The sequence below is a fragment of the Aulostomus chinensis genome, chromosome 10, assembly GCF_037954235.1.
Source record: "Aulostomus chinensis isolate RoL2024-O1b breed Wild chromosome 10, RoL_Achi_v1.0, whole genome shotgun sequence".
Classification (NCBI taxonomy): Eukaryota; Metazoa; Chordata; class Actinopteri; order Syngnathiformes; family Aulostomidae; genus Aulostomus; species Aulostomus chinensis.
Window position 1 is genome coordinate 21946581 of NC_141329.1, and position 22448 is coordinate 21969028.

Sequence of the window (22448 nt, forward strand, 5' to 3'; positions counted from 1 at the left end):
TATATAAAGGACACCCCCCCCCCCCCCCAGCCCCCAAGGTGGGGCCTCACTTTGAGAACCACTGTACTAGATATCACATTTAGCTTTAGACTGTGAGGTTTATTAATTGTTTGTGCTTGGCTGGGCTAAATTATATGGGCCAGTCTAACCTGGATTGATTTAACTGGATTAGGCGAGAGTTCAGATTACATACCTGTGCGTACCATCCATGCTGGTGTTAGAGGGTTGTGATGTCAAGCTGGCAAACTGGACTTAGTCCTGTGTAATGCAGGGAGTCAGGGAGAAGTAGATTGGAACGGCCAGAGGGCATGAAGACCATCAGTCAAGGCTTTCTATATTCTGTCCAGTGGACATGTACTCTGCTGCAAAGATGTTTCAGTAGGATCCTTTATTTCCTGTTTTGAAACTCTGAGCTGCTGAACTCACACTTGGGCTGTATTTCAGCTGTGACTTTGAAGGCAGCTGGCAGAAGTGCAGCCTCTGATCTCCCTCCCCAAAGAGTTATTCTTTCTCTCTGCAGACGTGAGTTTGGCAGAGGCTCAGGTATCGAGCAACGCCGCGTTGTACAGTAGTAATCAAATTAACTGGGTGGTTTGACTTGAGGATTGGAAGACTCACACACTCAACCTGTCTGAAATGTTCTATAAATCTGACATTATCTGTAGTTAATGCTTGTTGATTGAATTCATACTGATCTCAAAATAACTCATTTGCATTGAGCACCTGCTCCCGTGCTTGCTGCAAATTTCATCACTGCATCTCTGGATTTTAAAGATTCATACAGACATATGTTGACTCGTAATTTTTGAGGATGGTTTAATGACCGGGCTGTTTGTACATTATTAAAAAGTCATTAATATTGATTCCCTTATATAACTCACTCGCAAAGAGAAATGATAGGTCAGTGAGATTTTCATTTGATTCTCATCTTCTGGTTCCATAATACATCAATGACTTGTTCTTGAATGACTAATACTCCCTCTTGACCTTCATTTATTACTTTTGTTAAGTGATCATTTCTGTTGTGCAGGTTCTTACCCTCATACTCACTAAACAGTTGAACATCGCTGTATGTCTGTATAGGTGGTGCCTGGTGGGTATTACTGCTTAAAACAATGGCTCACCTATTCCAAACAATCAGTGCTGCTATACGTGAAATGTAAAATGTATAATTGTACGTGTTCCTGGAGATGTTTCTGAAGAAACCCCTTTCCAACTATTTCTAACAACAATGGTTTCTGGATGTACTTTAGGTTGAATTGTTATCATGCTATAGCAGTTGCTGTTGCAGAATGGAAATACAGGGAGATGAAAATGCCAAACAATATTTAATTACCTAGGCGAGCTGTATGGGAAGTCTATTGTTTTCACTGTTTGTAGACTGTCAGAATAAGGTAAAGAAACACACGTAGCCACATCTGGTCGGGCAAAGACAACAGTCATGTTCAGTAATTACTGTAGTTTTACCTCAGGTTTATTGTACATTAAATACTTCCACCCCTTTTCTCTTGCATAACTAATTAGGGCAGCAAAATAATTGGCTTCGCCCAAACCTCCATATCTGATCTTTTGATTCATTGATCACGGAAGTATCTCTGATCCATTCTGACCCCTCTCACTCCCTCCAACCATCCTGTAATGCTATGAAGTATAACTTTACCCGGGACATTTCTGCCCTTTTTTTTTTTTTTTTTAATTCTACGCCTGCTGTGCTAATAAATTGGAATAAATCTAAAGAAGCATTGTACCTGCACATAATGAGTGACCCTGCAGATGTGCTGCTCTGGTCAAATTTTGTCTAGGACTACATCAATATACTTTATATCAAATGCTGTGTGTGAAGAAGATATTTTTAACAGATGTAGAAAGCAAACAGAAGTCAGAGAGAGAGAGTCAGAGAGAGAGAGTCAGAGAGAGAGAGACAGAGAGAGAGTGTGCACTTTGGGTCAGATAATAGTTTAATATAGTCCTTAAACAATAGTTGTATTTTTGGCAGGTCCTTATTGGTCCTGGCCATCTTAATGAAAAATGTAAAAAAGAATTTATTTTCAAACAACCCTTTATTTATTTGTCCATGAGAACTGGAGGACACAGACATGACCTGATGATTAAGTGTGATTTAAGATGGTGAAAGAGGAGGAAGATAGCAGTCGGCAGGGGGGTGACAGCTGCTCGATATGGAACATGGTAACAATCAGTGTCAGGTTGTTGGCACAAATGAATCACCCCTAGTCACATCTAGCAAATGGGCCAAGATTATGTGATCAAGTGCTTAGAGTGGCAGTTCAGCTCAAGACAACCATAATAGAAAATGCAAGTCAGGGTCCAATAAACCCTATAAACTATCACTTCACTACTTGGATGGAACCACCCGGCATTCAGTTGATGGTTCAATCTGAAGAAATTAGTTGAAGGTAAAAGTTTCAATCAGTCAGTCAATTTGAACTAGCTTTTGGTGCCTATACATGTAGTTGTGTGTGTGTGTGTGTGTGTGTGTGTGTGTGTGTGTGTGTGTGTGTATATATGTGTGTGTGTGTGTGTGTATATAATATAATATGTTATATAATTATATAATATAATATGTTCATATATATATATATATATATATATATATATTATACAGTATATATATGTGTGTGTGTGTGTGTGTGTGTGTGTGAAAATAAGTGATTTCAGAACTTTAAGCTTTGATGTAATGTTTACTTGATACAGGTGCTGTTCTGTGAAATGTGCTTGTGTCTACTGGAAGTTGAGCTGAAGGCTATGTACCATGAGCGTAATCAAATGTGCCAGAAATTTAGCCGGGAATGCAGGTTTCACTAGTGACTCTGAGGAATAATTATCCAACAGTCAAAGGTGGTTGTAAACACTGGCCCTCCAAGTAATGGATTGAAAGTGGTGGAGACACAGAAAGCTGCCCTGGATCAGCAGCCTGTGGCTCAATTTCCACACTTTGGCATTCCATCAACTACAAATTAAAGAGGCACTATTAGGATCCAAAAGGCTGCAGATCTAGAATTCTAGATTCAATCTACCTCATTCTACTGATACAAAAAGTAGGTAAAAATTTAGGTTGCCATGGAGGGTTGATTTATATGAGACATTACTATTGCAATATTATTTGTGAATTCTTATTTTTGCATTTACTTTTTAACTGAGTACATATACAAATCACGTTGTTTTTTTTGATGGCTTACACGTTCAATTTTTTTGGTTTGTTTTGCTTCATTTTTGGCTGGGTCTGTAGCAAAGAATATGTCCAAAAAATATGATTAGTAGGCCGGGCATCTGTTTATCACTGGACTGCTTCATTCATGGAGAGATGTCTTGAACGATTTTACCTCAATGAAAAAATAACAGATCCTGTGATTTGGGTGTTGCAATAGCATAGTATTTTTGATCAAGTCCTACTGCCATGTTATGATTCTAAATAATGTCAGTAATGCTTAAGGACATTGAGTGAGTGCTGCACTTGAGCACTTGTGGTGTAGTGGTGGGGGCTGTGGATGGATTGTGAGGTGTTTGATTGTCATTTAAAAAACAAACATTAAAAAATGCTTTATTGTCTTTTCTACATATTTTTAAACATCAATCATTGCTGACACATCCCCTCCAAAATTGTAAGGATGTATACAGGGGAAAAAAAAAAAAAAAAAAATCTGTGAATCCTGTGTTCTTGATGTGGTTTTCACCGTGAAAATTCTATCATCCTGTTAAAATCCTTAAAATTACATCTAATCCTCCTACATCTATGATGATGCAAATACCACACAGGATATGTCAACTCCTTTATTGAAAGACTTTTCTGCAGTGTTTGCTTCACACTTGTTTAAGCTGAATATTAGACCAAGATTGGTCGCAAATCATGTAAGCCCACACCTATGATAGATTCCTGACAAATGCAGAGGAACTTTCCACTCCATGTGCATAATTGTGAAAACAGCCTTGTAGTGTTAGACTTCAATAAGAGCATTATATTTCACTGTTGTTGCTGACAGAGATTGTCTTTGCTCGTCATTCTAGATATCGGTGCATTCAGTACAAAGACCAGAGGTGGGGTTTCTGTGCGTGAAGGCCAAGGTGTGGTACTCATGTGTACCCCTCCTCCTCATTCTCCAGGTAAGTCACCTTCAGTCACAGCCTCTTGTGACAATAGGAATATTCCATTTTATTAAATAATTTTTCATATTTATTCTTTACTTTTTACACAACTTTTTGACAGTTGGTGTTTTATCTGTCGATCCTCCTATCCACACATCCGTGCTGTTTAAGTGAGAGACGCAAGAGCTAGAACATTTCTAAAGGAATTTGTTGGATCATTAGAACTGAAAAGAAATGTTACACAGTCAATTATTTTAAATAGGCGGAGTGTAGGCACTGCTTTCGAGCAGCATATCTTGAATATTCCTCTGTGTAGTTGTCCTCTGTGAGCTCCTCATGTGAGCCATGAATCATCCAGGGATTCATCAGCTCTGCTGCACCACTGCACTGAAACTGGTGGGGATGTTGGATAGAATTCCCTTAAAAAATTAAAATTATTATTTTTTGAAAATTAAAATCCCAATGGATGCAAATCTTTTTTTTTTTTCTAGCACTGCGCACATTCTCCAGTCTTTTACACCTTTTTTTCCAACAAAATCCAGCAAAATCCCTGACATCCACTTGCATTACGGCAGTGACAAAGCTTTTATCGCACCTTAAGCAATGAGATTATACTCGCCAAATGGAAAACCTGCCAGTATTTGGGGCTTGGCAGGTGTTCATTTCAGACCTTGTTTGTATTGTTTTTGATCTGTGTGGGTGTGTGAGGGGTCTTTTAAAATCATGATGGTAGAGGCTGAGTGGTAGATGAGCGTCTGCCATTGCTGATGGAGGATGGAATTATCCATCCTTGGAACCCTAATCCCTTTTTCCCTTCCCACTTAGTCCACTTAGTCCAACAAAGCAATAAGGCTATCAACCTGATTGCACCCACCAACTTTAAGCTTACATCAAGTGATGAAATTAGCTCAAATGTTTTCGATGTGATCATTCTTAAAACAGCAGTTCTCATTTTTAACTAAGAGGCCATTAAAGAAGCAGCACAGACAGCTAATGGATGCAGAAGACTTGTGGAAATGTTGTTAGGCAACATAAAGTAGATTAATTTGTCCCTGAATTTGACAGTCATCTTTTTATAATATAATGATGGATGTAGTCATAAAGACCTATATATAAAAGACACAAAGCAAGCAGCATGCTGCCAGCTACGACTCTATCCTGTGTTGATCCTGTTCATATTTAATCCATCCATTTTATTTCCCTCTAATTCCCACTCACTGTCTTTTTTAATGCAAATTCCTGCAAAGTGATGTGATGCTGTAACATTTGAAATGAAGTCCTTTTTTTTCACACAATAAGACCAAAGTAACTGGTCAAGGTGCTGCACTAATTATTTGACATATCATTTGTTGCCATCTTGCTTTTCCAGAGATAATCTACAGCTGGGTGTTAAATGAGTTCCCCTCATTTGTTGCTGAGGACAGTCGGCGCTTCATCTCCCAGGAGACAGGAAACCTTTACATCTCAAAGGTGCAACCTTCGGATGTTGGAAGTTACATCTGTCTAGTGAAGAACACAGTGACAAATGCAAGGGTCCTCAGCCCTCCAACTCCTCTAACGCTGAAAACCGACGGTAAGACTCAGTTAATACACCTCTTATACATGCAAGTTATGGATTTCAGTGAATCCCCTAGCTAGGCCACGCTAATGGATTTCATTGGATGAACCACAGAAAAAGTGCAACCTTTTCTCTATAATTTGAATGTGTAAAAATGTTTGGATTGTTTTTATTTCTAAAGGGACATTCCATATTCTGATGCATTTCATTGTATCATAATGTATTTGTAGAAGAAAATTCAGGTCAGATAGGTTAATAAAATCTGAGCTGTTTTCTGCTCCATTGAGTCTCTCTCTCTCTCTTTCTAGTTGGGGGCGTTACGAGTTCCATACACACTGTAAATAGACACTGAGCTTTAACATTAGTGCGGGGAGCCTTCTTCACTCACAATGTGCTTTGCTGAAAATGGCCATTAGGGAAATCATTTTCCAGCATAAAATTAACTGAATCAATGGCCCTTGCTGTGGATGGGATTCCGCTCTTTTATACTAGCCTCTCAGGAGCCATGCTGGTGAGCTGTTTGTTGGATTCAGGTGTGGATTTCACCTGCAGGCTTTTTACATCTGACTACACAGACGAACGTCCATCACTTCACACAGGTGCCTGTCACTGTCAAGGTTTCAAAGAACCACTGAGATTACATCCCCAGTGAAGCTGTGAAAGGGCCTCTGTGCCTTGGAACCAGGTTTGTTCTGAACGTTGCAACACAAATTTACCTCTTAAGGATTACATCCCTTCTAGCAAGATTCATACTCTGTATTTGCATAACCTTTTATAAAACCATTCTCAGAGGCATTTTAAATATCTTGCATTTAACTGTGTGCTATTTCATGCTATTACATTAAGTGATATGCAAAATTTAGTTCTGAAAGGCACGTGGTCAGTCAGTTGTCAGTATTTCAATTTAGTTCATTGTTGGATAAAGATATTGCCATGTTATTTTTCAACCTTTGGTGGCAGTATAGCAATTAAATGAACAGTATCCATTATGTTATATGTTGCTACGATGCACGATTTGAAGGATGGCACTTTCACCGATAGCACCACACAACCGAATGACGTCGCTCCAGCTGTGGGTCCATTATTCCAAAGAATGTCTTTGCATCTCTTTGCATATCACATAATGCTCAGCATCCTTCAGTGTTGTGAATGTTGCTCTACAATGGTGAAAATTGCATTTACTCCCCTCACAGCAGACACGCAAATGTTCCCATGCTGTGTGTGCCCTTCAGCCATTGGAGTCAGACCAATCAGACATGGCAATCTGTGTCTCAGTAAAAGTGATTATTCCACAGTAGACAGTTCAACCTGGATCTGTGTGTGGCTCACCAGTGTCACCAACTCTTAATCAAAACAAGCATCTGGGCTCCATTATACCCTGCTGGAAGCCATTGATCGTCAAATCGCAACCCACCTTCCGCAGAGCTGTGCTAAGCTCTCAGCCCCAGACATTTATCTCAAAAACCCAGCTCTTTTAATTTATCCATGTGGTCTAAAAGAAGTGTGTGTATTTCGATGGACAGCAGTGCCTGTAGTCCTGAATCAGAACACGTGTTCATTATGTGACATCGAGCTTCACATTCAACTTTCAATGATGTTTTAACTTGCATCAATGGGGTCTTTAACCATTATTGCCCATTATGTAAACGGTAAAGATTCCACTAGGACTGCAGCTCGGCTGATGTTCCCATCAGACATTTTCTCTTTTAACACTGACAGCAACATCGGTGAATCCTAATATTGGCAGGCACATGCCATCTCCACATCAGCAGGACGTCTCCGCTATGTTGATAATTATTATTGAAGTCCTTAGGCCCCTAGCAATATTGGATGTCATGATCTTTTTTTTTTTTTTTTGCTATCCAACATACTTTAATGTCATGTCAGTATTTCAGGATAATGACTTTACTAATTGTGAAACAGGATGAGAGTAGTTTATTAAAAAAAAAAATGTTAACCAATGTCAAGTGCCAGATGCATATTAATCCAAATTGTCTCTATTCTGCTGCTGTAACTGAACAGAATCAATATTGTGGACTCACCAATATTAACGATTGGGATTAAGGCTGGACTAACTTGATCAGATTATTGCAACTGGGTGCAGGTACTCCCAGTGTTCAAAGACTGACCAACTTCATTCATAGCCTGGATATCAGAATGATGCTTCTAATCAAGAATCCTTTTATAGCTTGCGATGGACTGTGAACTTTCCATAATATAACATTGGACAGTTGCTTTTGATTAATTTAAATGTAAATTTATTAATTTGTATCTTTTGCTCTTTTTGAGAAGAAATGCTCTTTATTTAAAGCCTCATGATGTAATCTTAGACAATGCCAACGACAACAAAAGTAACAGTTACAGTCAAGAAAATAGGCTCGAGTAATAAAAGTTCTCTGGTCAATATTGGTGTGCAGCAGATGTGTATTGGATTCTATCCATCCATCCATTGTCTTCCGCTTATTCCTGTTAAGGGTCGAGGGATTGCTGGAGCCTATCCCAGCAGCTACAGGCAAGAGGTGGGGTTCACCCTGGACGGGTTGCCAGTCCATCGCAGGGCCAACACATAGAGACAGACAACCATTCACTCTCACAGTCACACCTACAGTCAATTTAGAGTATCAATCAGCCTCGTCCCCAATTGCATGTCTTTGGACAGTGGGAAGAAGCTGGAGTACCAGAGAGAGACACAGAAAGATCCCGGGACTCGAACCCGGAACCTTCTTGCTGTGAGGCGACAGCGCTAACCACTGCACTACCGTGCTGCCCGGTGTATTGGATTGTTACTGAAAAATTGATCAGAATTGGATCAGAGCTGAACAAATTTGGACCGGTGCACCATTAATCAGGGCATTTATGAAGAACCAATTTTGTTTTTGTTTGTGTATTTTTTATTTGTTTGTTTTTTCCTGTATAATTTTAAAGAAACAATTTTGGGAAATCTATACATATTTGCTGTCTTCCCTGGAGCCAAACGAGAAGATATATAGTCCTCTGTCCTCTGTGCTGCAATAGTGAGTTGAGACCCTGAGAGACCGGCTGACCACTAGTTGGATTAGAGCAATTAGCATGTTGGCATGTTCCTTTAAGTATGCTCTTTGTGTAAAATATCGCTGTTCCCTCACGGGAGACATTTGTCCTGTGGGGGTGAAACATTACATTGAACACAAGGAAAAATTCAAGTAGACTGAATCTCTTTAAATGACTTTACATTTGCAGTAAAATAGCACATTTAATGGTTTAAATACTTGAAAAATGTACCTGTGTGAAATGATAGAAACCTGCACAATGCTACATTTTAAGGTTGGTTTCACCACTTGATAGTGTGCTGCTTACATTTATTTAACAGTAATATAAGTGTCAAAGTTTATTCTGGTATTATAGCCTTATTAGTGCCTATCTTTATGTTCCCCAATATTTAGTGTTTGAAGCAGGATGCTAACCTTTTATTAATGGATTGTAACCCACTACAATTAGAAGGTCATATTTATTCCGATTTTTTTTTTCTACCACCATCTTTAATTCTGGCAGTTTCCTCCTTTTTGGGGCTTGTGCCCTGACGGAACCCATGTTAAACCACAGTTATAAAAGGTATTCAATATATAAATTAGCACTTCTAATTAGCTTAGATATGCTCAAGTACATTGTAAAGTGCAATGATGTTACGTTATTGATGCTTACGTACTAGGAGGACCTAGTACTGTGTTCTCAAGGCCTCAAAGAGATGTTCATTAATCCATCCAAAGGACCAAAAACAATTTCTTTTTTAATCCTAAAAGCTTGGAGACCTGGCACATTTTAGGACAGGCACCATGCTATGAAATTGGTACGCAGTAGCACAAAACAAAATAGAAAAATTTAATTTTCTTGTGATTAATAAATTGGAGCATAAAATGTGAAGCGATACTACAGTGACGGTTAGTAATATCTTAGCCCACCAAGCCTGGACATTATTTCTTTCAGTTCTATCAAGTTCAGCCTCTGAGACTGAATATATATATGATATTAAATATACCATGACACAAGTCAATGAAATATTGCAAATTCGTTTTATGTGAAGGGCTGCTTTGGAGCCATAAATGCTGAGAATGAGATTGAAATTGCAAAGTTCTTTGGGACAAATATCATACAGCTATTTTTCCATACATAGTGAGACAATTCAGTCGCCTTACTCTGTCATTGCCCCATTCATTTCATCACATAAAAAGTGTCAGATATGCGTCGAAGGTGTAATTATGGTTTCTCAAATGTCATGCTGGCCATTAATCTCACCGATCGTGTACGTTACAGCACACCTGGAGCAGCAGTGCATGTGGCCTGAGAGGTTTGTTGTGAATTCAGGAAGGTGGTGGGATTAGCATTCTGCTAATGGACAGTGTTCACTAGTAATGTCCATATTTTTACGTAACATCCCTCGATAAACAGTTACACACTCATGGAATATTCATATCACAAACACCTATTTAGTGAGACAGATGATAATAAGATCCCACTTAAAGGTTTTTTTTTGCAGTGTTAGCCCAAATTTGCTCAATACCATCTGATATATAATCCTGGCAAATGGATATAAATGGCTACCTGAACATTCTGTAGAGTTGAAAAAACAAAGAAAACATGTCCTCTGGCTATGACTTAAGGAGGAGGCGTTAGTCTTTGTGACACTTAGCAAGACTGATAATGCCTTATTACTTGTGCCCTTCACAATGTGTTTTGTGAATTGAGTGAGTAGATTACTAATTTTTAAGAACAATATACTTTATTCCCCTGTTGTTGTGGGTGAGTATGTGTACATCATCTTAATGGTTTGTTTTTTTGCAATAATATGAGCTGACATCATTACTTACACAGTTGATGTTATAGACTGCTCTATGTTACCTCTGCAAAATTTAACTGAAATGCCAGGATTTTCCAATTAACCTTGACCTCCTTAAGCAATGAATATGTAGTAGCATGTAATAAATGACGTATTCCACCAAGCTACTTGAATTGCGTGCTTTGTAGTGGATCTGAAACAGTCAGACCATCCCTTTCAGTAACCCGTGTGTAAAGTAGATGGATGGGTGAACGATAAGGCAGATGGTGTGCATATTATGCAGACCCACACTGGTCCACTGCATGATATAATGTATTTGTATGAGAGGCCTAATCATCAGGGATGTGTGTTTACTTAAACACACTTCTGTACTCGTGAAATAGGTTCCAGGGCAATGAGATTTGTTTTTATGGCTCCAAATGAGGGATACAGTTAATGTCTTTTTCAATCAGCAGGGCCCTAATATGTGCCATTCTTCCCTCTTAAACTTTTCCAGGTGTCATGGGTGAATATGAACCCAAAATTGAAGTGCATTTTCCTACATCTGTTCTGGCTGCCAAAGGACTCACTGTCAGACTGGAGTGCTTCGCTTTGGGCAAGTAAGTAAATACTGTATAGCACAAATATTGGTATAATAGTTATTTCATATAGCGGTATCATGTTAATTTTCAGGAAGAAGAAACTGCCCTGAATCTCAGGAATCTTTTAGACAATACTCTTTTCCTTTTTCTTCTCTTTTTAAAATTACATTATTCCATTACCTGAATGGGAACCATGCGTATCTTGTCTTCAGGCAAGATGTTAAGTGAGTGTAGACAAGTGCAGCATCATAGCTCTGCTGTTACTCTAGATGGCATGTTAGTGCATTGGGGGGGCAGAATAGGGAATTCGGCCCTAGGGATCCATGTGTTCTCATAATTGAGAGCTCTAATGTATCTGTGTTTCCTGGGTGCTTTCAGGGCGTGTTATGAATGGAGAGAGCCAAGGTTATTTCTTTGAAAAAATGAAATTGTAATAGTTGTCTGCCAGGAGGGAAAACACACTTATGTCCACAGAGACTAAAATCCTCAGCACTTAGCATAGTTACTAAAGTTAGTGTTGCTGGTTTTATGTTTTACGAATTTAATACATTTTCCAAGTAAGTCATTTTCTTTCTTTCTTTTTTTTCGTCATTTCTATTTCATGGGCTGGGAAGGTAGAAAAACAAGTTTCACATATTTTTACTGTAAAAGTTCAAGCAAAATATAACTGAATCATTTTCAATTTCAAAAGTAAAGTGGTATTTGATGTTTTAAAAAGTCATTTTCATTGTACAACATAATATTTTCTTGCACTTAATACATTTTTTTTGTGGTAATGCAGCACGAATGATTCTTTGTTGACTGTCTTTTTAAGTGCAAAATGTCTCTTCTAAAATCACCGAACCTCATATTTGTTCACCGCAATTTAAAGTATTTGGGCAATTCATTTCATACAAATATAGACAGGGTGCAATATTTAACTGCACTTTCTTTTTTTTCCCTGTGAAACTAAGCAGAAACCAGAGACCAAGCCTTGCTCTGTGCCTTTCTCAATAAAATAATTTGTGCATGATGGCTTTCAGCAGTTATTCAAGTGACTTACCCTTTTACCTAGAGATGAATGATTTATCAATGCACCCTATTAAGAAATGCCAGTCTTTATATAGCACTGAAAATGAAGTTAAGATGGCGTTTGTTTCCCTGTTTATCAATATGTGCGATGGTTCCACTGTCTAAGACAGAGCAGAAAAGCTCTTTGTGTGCCAATGCCAAAGGTTCTTTGATGATTTTGTCCGCTCTGATACTTACCAGTGACAGCACTTTGTAGGCCCAGGTCAAGGGCAAAGAGAATCATGAGGGTATGGAACTAAAAGAACGACGTCATTTTTATAACTGTACAGCATTTAATTCATGAATCATATTACCTTGTTATAGTGTTATAATTGTTAAACTGGTTTGAGATAATGACTTTTCGACTCCAGTTACTTAAAGTCTGTGATTCTTGTTTTTTTTTTTCAATTGAAAGTTACTTAATTTTTATGACTAGACATATAAAGCCAGGACCAGCCTGTGAGGGAAAGGGTTTTAATGAGGACTTTCAATTAGGAAGGGATATATCACCCAAAAATTGTCAATTGTTCATCAAGTACCTGTTGCTGGATATATTGAATACATGAAGCAATTTTCCCCTGCGTGACTTTGTGGTGAATCGATGTTGCTGGAAGCTGATTAAGACGAAAGATTAACAAATGTTAGCAAAATGTCAGTTTACAAACTCCCAAAACCATTGTTGATAATCCCAGTCTTCTCTGCCCAGTCATACAATCACAGCTTCACAAGCACATGAGCTAAAAAGTACCTACCTGACTGCCTTCACTCCCAGTCGCACTCCCAGAAGCGGTCAGAATCTTAAACTGAACAAAGCTCTCAGTACAGAAATGAAAAACAAAATGGCCCAGCTCATCACACCGTACATTGCCTCTTGACAATTTTCAGTTCATTGCATTTAAAGAAATGATCGTTTAGGCAATATGTGATTTGTTTGTTATTGTTGTTGTTGTATCAGAATATCACATGTACACATTATTGTAGTAAGATTGGTTTGAGTCAGTCAAACAAAAAATTGATTTAAAGTATTAGCTTCACAGGCTGCTTTGCAAGAAACTCTGGGATGTGAAGTGCAGGAAGCTGCCTTCATTTGAAGTGATGAAGTTCATAGTAGTTCAAAAGACCTTGCACATTTAATGGGGTTCGCATTCTCCCACTCATTTCCACTTACAATATAACATGTGGCATTTGCCGGATGCTTTTACCCAAATTGCCTTGTAGTAGTCGATATACTTTTAGTTTCACCGACCTCTGAGATAATCAAAACTCTTGAAACCCTTGTAGCTACTCTACTCATTGAGCTATACTGGGCAACAAGGACTACATTTTTTTGCTGTAATGGAAAGTGCCTTTTTATAACAGATTTTAAACACTTGGCTGTTGGTTTTTTGTTTTTTTGTTTTTTCAAACACAGCTGTTTTTGCCCAGATCATATCTGTAAAATGTGTCTTTTTGTTTCATGTGCATTGGTAATCTTTTTAAAAGTAGATTTCACTCAAAATTACCAATATATTATGCTCCAGCTCAAAAGTATTTTTGCCTTCCAGGTACTCACAAATAGGCTGTCTTGAGCTCACAAAGACATTTTTTATCCAATCGTATTGCATCTTTGTGATTCAAGAGTGCACAGAGTGTGACGTGTTTATTTAGCTCAAGGCCAATGGCGACTCGCTGCTAGCAACAGTAAAACTTTCAACAACACACACACACAAAAAAAAAACAGCTTACAAACTCTCAAACCCACCATCTGGTCTAATCCATGTAGTCCAGTAACACTGATTTAAGATAACCCTTTCAGTTTAGTGCTCCCATGTACAAGTGCGTTGGTTCAACTGAATGACAGCTGCTCACACCCATACGTATACATAGTTTAGCTCAAATCAGAGTGTTTGTGGATTACTGAGCCTACAGCTAGATAAAGAATATGTGGATTGTACTGGACAATAGCCTTGAGGGTTTGTCAGTGGACTTTTTTGCCTAGTTTTTCTGTTTTGCTGTTTCTGCATTCTTGAGTCATAAAGAAGTAATGCATCAGTGGAAAACATCTTTGAGAGCTTTAAACACCTTGTTGTGAGTACCTGAATGGCAAAATACCCTTTTGGTAGAAGTATCGCTTTAAGAATTGAGTTTTAGGATAAAACCTGGATCCTGTTCTGTAGCAAACCAGACCTTTACTACATTTTAGAGTTAGATTTAACTTTATTTAAAAAACAAGCCATAACAAATGTGTGGAATACTAATTTAGTTGTAATCTCTGTGGACACATACAAAAATACCTTGCGTAAATTCCAGTATGTAACAAATTCACAGTGTAAGGGCATAAAATATTCAGTTTGTACACTTTGATCAAAAGGACATGACCAGAGCTTTAGAGTTCAAGAGTTTCATACAGCCTCACTGACAGGTAGCGGTTCTCGTTTCTAAATTGAGTGAGCTTACTCCCTTATGCACCCACTCCAATGAACACGTAGAAACCAGGTACTCATTATTCATCCTCCAAAGAGATATCCTGCCACCGACTCGGGAAGATTCACCGTCGTGTTCAAGCCCCTCAAGGTCTCTATAGATTTCCTCTGTTCTCGCAGTAGTCGAGAGTTGAGCAGGAGCAAAGGTCTCCATCAATAACATATTATATAAGGAAGTGTTTCATTGTGCCATATTCATGAGCACTGATTCAAACACAATGCCTGTTGTTGGAAAGTGCTTATTTTGTTCTAATACTCCATGAGACATTGAAATCAAAATGCCAGTTGCTAAGAAAGGCAACCACAGCAGATCACAAAAATGTACCTGAAGCTCTTGCTTTCACTGCTGTTATTGAATAATACTGGATGTAGATCTTTGCTGTGGAGATGGGAACAGTAGATGCCAGTGGTGACAATGACTATTTATAAGGTTATTGATGAATGTGAATTGCTAAGAATGATTGAAAAATAAAATAATGCAACTGTCACAATCACTGATGACTGAACCAAATAACACCGATGACATTGTTACTCTGGCACCTGTAAGGGGGAGGGATATGAGACAACAAGTCAACAGTTCTTTTCTTGAAGTTGAGGTGAGGATCTGAGCAACCCTGACCAAATGATAGACCAATTGTGATGGCTAGATGACCGGGTCAAAACCTAAACACAAAGTTGCGTAGTGTCTTCCTGGTGTGCAGGGGACAGTGCCCATCAAATGTGGTCTAAGAAAGGAAAACCGGCCATGGGTACCAAAGGCTCATTGATACACTAGGGCAGGGAGGGATGTACAAACTTAAATAGAGTAAGCGAGGGGCCACACATCCGGCAATCAAAAGTATGCATGTTTCATTCCGGGCTGCTCTGAGGTTACAATGAAAAGATAAACTTCTTGCCAGTTGCTGATATATATTGATGAATTGGTCACTGATGAAACACTTTCATTATAAATATGCGAGCACATGAAAATAATTAGCTGGTGCTGTGTCTTTGATATCAGTTCTCTCATCCAGCATGAGGAGGAAATCTGGGAAATCAACAGACAGCTCATCACAAATAACTTTCACACACCGTGTGACAGTGTGACGTTATCAAACTGAGTTTTGTTGTCAGGGCACAGTACGCTAGCTGCCTCCATCATACAGTCTTTCAAAATTACACCATCAGTTTGCTCTGTTTGGTGAGCTTGTGTGACAGCATGTAGCTAACCGTCCTCACAGCTTCTTGGATAGTCAACTGCTTTCCTAAAATATTCTGCCTGGCAATTAAATATGAAGATAACGTCAGGACTTTTTCTTCTTTATGCAGAATGACAAGTTTGTGCCATTGTTTGCATGCATATCAAACTCACTGCCTTTGAACTGACTCTTGTGAAGAATATCTAGACCTCCACGCTTGATTAAAAATGCTGCACTTTGAGCCAACTTTTCTCTTTTTTGAGGTGTTCGTGCGAAGTCGGATTCTGTCGTCATAACTGTTCAACATCGGCCGAGTGTGCGAGAATCAATTTGAGCAATACTAATCCACATTTTACACGAGGCTCAAAAATTCCATTTCCCTATCCACTGCTATTGCAATTGAGATGCACAGATTTATTGGTTTCAGAAAATATTCATCCTTTTGACGTCATTCACAAAAATGACTTTCATCATTGCAGTTTATCTTTTGCTGATAAAGAAGGTAATATGAAAGCTTCATTTATAGATGTGTTATTCAATATATGCTTATTCAAAGATAGCGTTATAACCGCTGATTGTCTGTAATACAGTTCAATTATTTTATAGAGAAGGTATCTTTCTTTACCAACCACAAACGTAAGAGAAGTTTAAAATAAGAAAAAAACAGAGCATACATGGATCCAGCAAGGCTACCTAAACTGAACCCAGTGCAATTTTATGCTGTGTTAAACGGATCTCTTAAAATTCAATGGGTTTTTCCTTGGTTCATAATAAACCCCTCCACCAAATTTGGTGAAAATTAGCCTTTTACTTTTTAGGTAATCCTGCTGACAGAGGGGCAGAGATTCAGCACCAAAAGCCCAACAGCCTTAGTGGTAATGTGATCAGCAACATACAAATACAGTCTTGGCACCAGCATCAGCTATTGGCCTAACTGGATTTGTAAACATCTGTACTGACATCAGCCCTGAATGTATGTTCGTTCCTAAATCATGTCAGAAATGCTGGGCTTCAGTAACCCACGTCTATTTGAAACCCCAGACCATTATGCCGTACATCGTGTAGGTACTTTAATAATCAATTCGCTGAACAAAATTTAAAGAAAAAGAAAATGGTTAAATCAGTAGTTGACAAAAAGACAGAAATGCATTTATTTGTGACAGAAAAACAATATTAAATGAAAGAAAAAATAAACACCAAAAAACAAAATAAAGAAAAACACTGTGAAAAGTCTCTTTATTTAATACAAGGCACACGTGCTTTGAATCCTAATTTGAGTCCACTGCAGCCAAGTATACTTCAGTGTCCTTGGGAATTTAGAACAGATAAAAAAACTCAAGGATGTAACATTTCTATATTGGCTAAATGATTGATGGGTTCAGTGGAGGATTGTATAGTGTCACATTTCCATCTTTCAGAGACCTGTCAAAGCTAGTTGTCATACAAGAGCAGTACTGACAGTGCATAGTAAGATATTCTTTCTCTGCTTGCGCAAGTCATCTGTCATTCGTATCTATAGGGCAATCCATGAATAAACAGGTATGGTTGACATCTCTTGAACATGGAAACCTCAGTGGCTGTTGTAATAACCTGATTTGAATATGATCCCTGCCTCTCTGAAACTTGGGGTGTGATGGAAGTCCTTTGTGGGTCATTTGGTAGAGTCCGTATATCCCTGGTAGTCAGAGGGTTAATTATTCAAATTTTATAGAGCAGAATATTAAATAGGAATTGTGAATGAGTAACTATTATGGTTTCTTCAGTTTGCTGGAGCAATAGAATTAAATGCAACAAAAAAAATGCAAAATTTAGCATTTTTTCTACACAGAAAAACTTTACAATTTAAAGATGGAGGTCATTTAATTAGAGTTATGTTTTTATAGTTCACTGAGGTGAATTTGCACACACAAAAAAAAACATCTGATGAATGGTCTTTTTTTTTAAGGATATATTTTTAATTATGAATGGTGAATTTGCTTCACTGTGGCTCGCTCTATAAACATATTTTGAATCCTCACTTACACTGTACTGTTCTACTCTTCTCTTTTTAAAGTCCTGTGCCAACAATCACATGGAGAAAAATAAATGGCAACATCCCCAAAAAAGCGAGACTTCGGAAGTCCCAAGCTGTACTTGAGATGTCCAACATTCAGCTTGAGGACTCGGGAACATACGAGTGCAAAGCTGAGAACCCAAGAGGAGGAACTGCTTTCAAAGGTCATCTACAGGTCTACAGTGAGTCTTCAGCATGCTCCTATCCTCAGTTTGTTAATCATTGACCTTTGTTTTTCCATTATAGTTTAGAACTAAAGTTGTTCTTTCAACCAGTGATTTCTTTCAGCCCTTGGCCACCAAAATTAGAATGTTAGAGACCCCAACTATCCTCAGAGGTTATTGAAGCATACAAATGTCACATGCACAAATAGGGCTATCCAAACATACAAATTTATTTTACCATTTTAATTATCTTAATTCCTTTTTTATATCAGTTCATGGTTCCCGCGCAGTCTTAAAAAGTCTTAAAAGTCTAAAATTCAACAATCTGAAATTTAAGGCCCTTAAAAAGTCTTCAATTTTGGGAGTAGGTCTTAAAAATAAGGCGCCAAGTCTTAAATTGACATTACGTTAGATCTATTGTGTTAAAAAATATGTTCCCGCAGGAGTTTCCGACAATGAAAGCAGTTCGACCACATAAACGAAAAATTATTCAAGGTGGAACCAATAAAATGAGAAATTCGAATGCTGCGTATCACATTCGTGTGGTCCGTGTTCCGTGTTGCACAGAAAGTCGAGCAGGTTACATGTGGTGGATACGCGCGGTGAGTCTGATCGGGTATCTAAAATGGGCAAGTGCTGATTCAATGATCTATGGCTGGACAAAAAAGAATTTAAATGCCGGCTGAAAAGAGTAATTGGAAATCCGCACGAAGCCCGCTGCAAAAAAAAAAGTTCAACTGGGAACATTAGGAATAAAGGCTCTGGAGTCGCATGCAAAGTCCAGTGAACATGAGACACAAGTAAGAGGGCTGCATCGAGCCTGATATCTCACTTCATCTCCAGCGGACCCAGCACCTGCTGCTATGCCTCGACCTCCTACAGCAACCCAGGTCTCCTCTACCGCTGCCCATGTTCCTGGTACCGCAATACAACATATTTCACTGATATGCACACTAATTTTTCACTTTTTAAAAGTTTATTATTATTCTTATTATTTTTACTTTTCAATTCACCCCCCTACCACAGTTGCATTCTCTGTAGGGAAGGAGTGTGGTAGTGTTCATTTTTCAGTGCCAAAATAAATGGTAAAATTGAGAATTCTGTATCTTCCTTTTTTTCAAATTGGGCGGTGCTGCCATGCATCATTGGAGATTCTTTTTTCATGTATAGATCTACTTGGTTCAGCACCACAAGAAGCATTTTGTGTGTTGGGAAGCACATCCCACCATTCCACTGATGACCAAAAGCTATCATATGGTGTCGTGAATAGGTCTAAAATTCCATTCAAAAAGTCTTAAAGGTCTTAAAAAGTCTTAGATTTGACTCGTTGAAACTTGTAGGAACTCTGTCAGTCATGGCTAAAATAAAGCATCCATCCATCCATCCATCCATCCATTTTCTACTGCTTATCCTGTTAAGGGTCACGGGGGGTGCAGCCTATCCCAGCAGCCTTCAGGCGAGAGGCGGGCTTCACCCTGGACGGGTCACCAGTCCATCGCAGGGCCAACACATACAGACAGACAACCATTCACACTCACAGCCACACCTACGATCCATTTAGAGTATGGATTCACCTCGTCCCCATTTGTATGTCTTTGGACTGTGGGAGGAAGCCGGAGTACCTGGAGGGACCCATGCAGGCACAGGGAGAACATGGAGACTCCACTCAGAAAGATCCCATGCTCGTTCTGGGGCTCAAACCCAGCTCTTTCTTGCTGTGAGGCAACAGTGTTAACCGCTGCACCACCGTGGCACCTAAAATAAAACATTTAGAGAATGACTTTTTGTTTATATTTATTTCCAGAAAACACCTCCTGATTCTGTCTCAGCATCATGTGGGGTTCTGAGCCTCAGTTTGGGAACCTCACTTCAAACAGTTATTAACCTCCAAAGCTTTTTCATATTATAGTTTAAACCTGCTTCATTATTCTGAAATTCAAGACTTGAGACTTTCACCAGGACATCTGAATTTGTCCAGCCCAAGGACCAATTACATAGTCGTATCAGGTAATCGAAGTAAGAGTGTTAATCATTCCAACAAATGAGGTCCTCCTTTCATTTCGGAGCAGTGTGGGTGCCTTAACAAGACCTCAAGTGGGTGCCTTAACAAGACCTCATTGGCTGTCAGATGCTCTTTTGTCATCAGCACTGAACAATTTGTCTGACTTTTTTTTTTTCCAAATATTTGTCATGTCATCTTATATAGTAGTTTTTTTTAATCAAATCACTGATTAGTGATCAGTGACTGGTGACACCCTTTCAGTGAACTCCAGCATCACAGAGCAGATGTTTGGGAAATTGCCAGAATCTATTTAAACTGGTCATGTTCTTTTGGGTTATTAGCATTGTTAAGAGCCGGTTGTAGCTGCAGTACATGAGGCTAAAAGGTGGATTCTCTCTGCTTGAGTGGTTAAGTCAATTCTGGTGCTGGGCGTATGAATAGAACCAATACTCAGTATTAGTAGACAGAAGTCCTTTCCTTGATTTGAAAGTCCCCCGTTTCTTTTTCAAGTAGCTTAGCTGCTTTGGTGTTAAGTGTAAGAAGAATTTTTCCATGGATTCAAAACTATATCTCTTACCTATAACAAGCACATTTTAGGAGCTTGTAAGTCTTAAAAGACATTCTTTGGATGATTTGAGGGCAGCCGTAATTTGAGCCATAGATATCTACTGGTATAATGGGTTCAACTGCTATGAGGCCTTCAAGTGATATCAACTCTGTTTGTCTTTCTTAGTATGATCCACCTGGAATGGGACACTTTTACTTATTTCAAGTCCTCTGTGGGGACATAGGAGCATGTAAGCAAGTTCTTGCAACTGTTCGCAAACTGTCTATACAGAGATATTCTTGTTTGTTCAAACTACACTCTTCATCAGATCTACACGTAATTGGTCTCAAGCGGCCTTTCAGTTGCAGCCAAAGAATGATCTGACCCAGAATATATTTTGACACAACCACTGTGGGCATCAAACAGCATCTTCTTTTTGAACATTTCCAGCTGCAACAATGTGCAGCAGTTGACATGGACGCATGCAACCTGCCAGTTGGCTTCTCCCTGTCAACTTGTGACATCCATGACACATGACATGTGACAAATCAAGAGGATTTAGGGTGGTATTTCATTGACCCCGCTTATAAGGAGCACCTGTGCCTTTTAATTAGCATATTGATAAAATGCAGCTGTCCGAAATATGAATTATCCTGGTAAAGCAGAAGTATTCACTCAGAGTGAATTTGAGGGCAAGACTTAAAAGAAATAAGATCCTTGAGTGCACAGCACAGATCTTTGATTTTTACAATTACTTCTTGTTAACACCTCAAAGTGTTTATTTTTGTTCCAGTTACATCACTTCATCTAATCCCTTAATACAGAACACTCCTGAAGGTGCTTACCAGATATTGTCCCAAAAATATGAATTTAGAGACATCCACATAATCCACATACATGCGGCCTAAATAACTGCACTTGCACTGGGCCCATAGAGCCCCTGTCTAACAATGTAACATACAGTTACTTCACATGTATCATAACAATTATAGTTTTTCATATTGCATTGTGTGCTGTTCTTGTTTCCTGTTGTGTACAGAGAGATTACCTACAGTATCAGTATTAGTATGGCCTTTAATAGGAACACCTTTCAAAACAATCTGATTTATGAGCAGGCTTATCGAATTACTACCTTTGCCTGTGATCATAAACGCATCTATGAGGGTACACATCCCCCACTCCTCGCTGCCTGTACCACGTGTACAAGGCCAAGATAATGGACTGCCTCAGCCTTGCTAGGACACATTACCAAGGTCCAGAACTTCCATTCTGTTGACATCACAAGGAGAATAGGGAACCTAATTTGTTGCAGCTTCTCACTAAATGTAATTTACCCAGGTCAGCTGGTAGGTTGGACTTTGATTATGTGGGAGACCTTCCTGACCGTAATCATTCAATCAAGCCACACAAAGAAGTATAATACCGAAGTTTCCATATGCAAAGAATGAAAAGAACGTGCTTGGCATATAACTGGAAGAGGCGCAGCTCAACAGCACTGTTCCCATTCTCATTGCTTTTTTTATTTCTATAGATCTGGCAACTGCTGTGTAAGCTCCTAGAAACCACATTATTGTCATGCTTTTGAAGCTATATAGATAAGTATTTACTTCATTGGCTTCATAATAGCAATACCCTGTGCCTTTGTGTACAGCATTTGGGTGACCATTTCTTTTAATGTCATTCCTTTATATACATTAAATTCACATTCAGCAAAAAAATTGGACAATACTTTGAGAGATAAATGGTGGGAAAGGAGTGTGTCGGAGATGAACTCACTAAAAAAAAATCCCTCTCTAACATCAAGCAAAAGAGTTAACGCCCCAGTAAAAAATTCTCCTAATTTTTATATTCTTATAAATATACTATCCAAGAACTTGGTAAATGCAAAACCCCAGAAAAGACTATGTTTATAGGGGGAAAAAACTCAGGGTTCAAAGGA

General features: G+C 38.7%; 1 protein-coding gene across 2 annotated transcripts in view; it reads left to right on the top strand.

The window, feature by feature from the left end:
* The window catches only part of cntn5 (contactin 5), a 103590-nt gene that overhangs the window by 52251 nt on the left and 28891 nt on the right, over window positions 1-22448 (top strand). For both annotated transcript variants that reach the window (XM_086216450.1, XM_086216449.1), the window contains exons 7-10: window positions 4024-4119; window positions 5471-5674; window positions 10969-11071; window positions 17797-17978. In XM_086216450.1, coding sequence (XP_086072576.1) covers window positions 4024-4119; window positions 5471-5674; window positions 10969-11071; window positions 17797-17978 — 585 coding nt within the window. The remainder of the gene's footprint in view (window positions 1-4023; window positions 4120-5470; window positions 5675-10968; window positions 11072-17796; window positions 17979-22448) is intronic.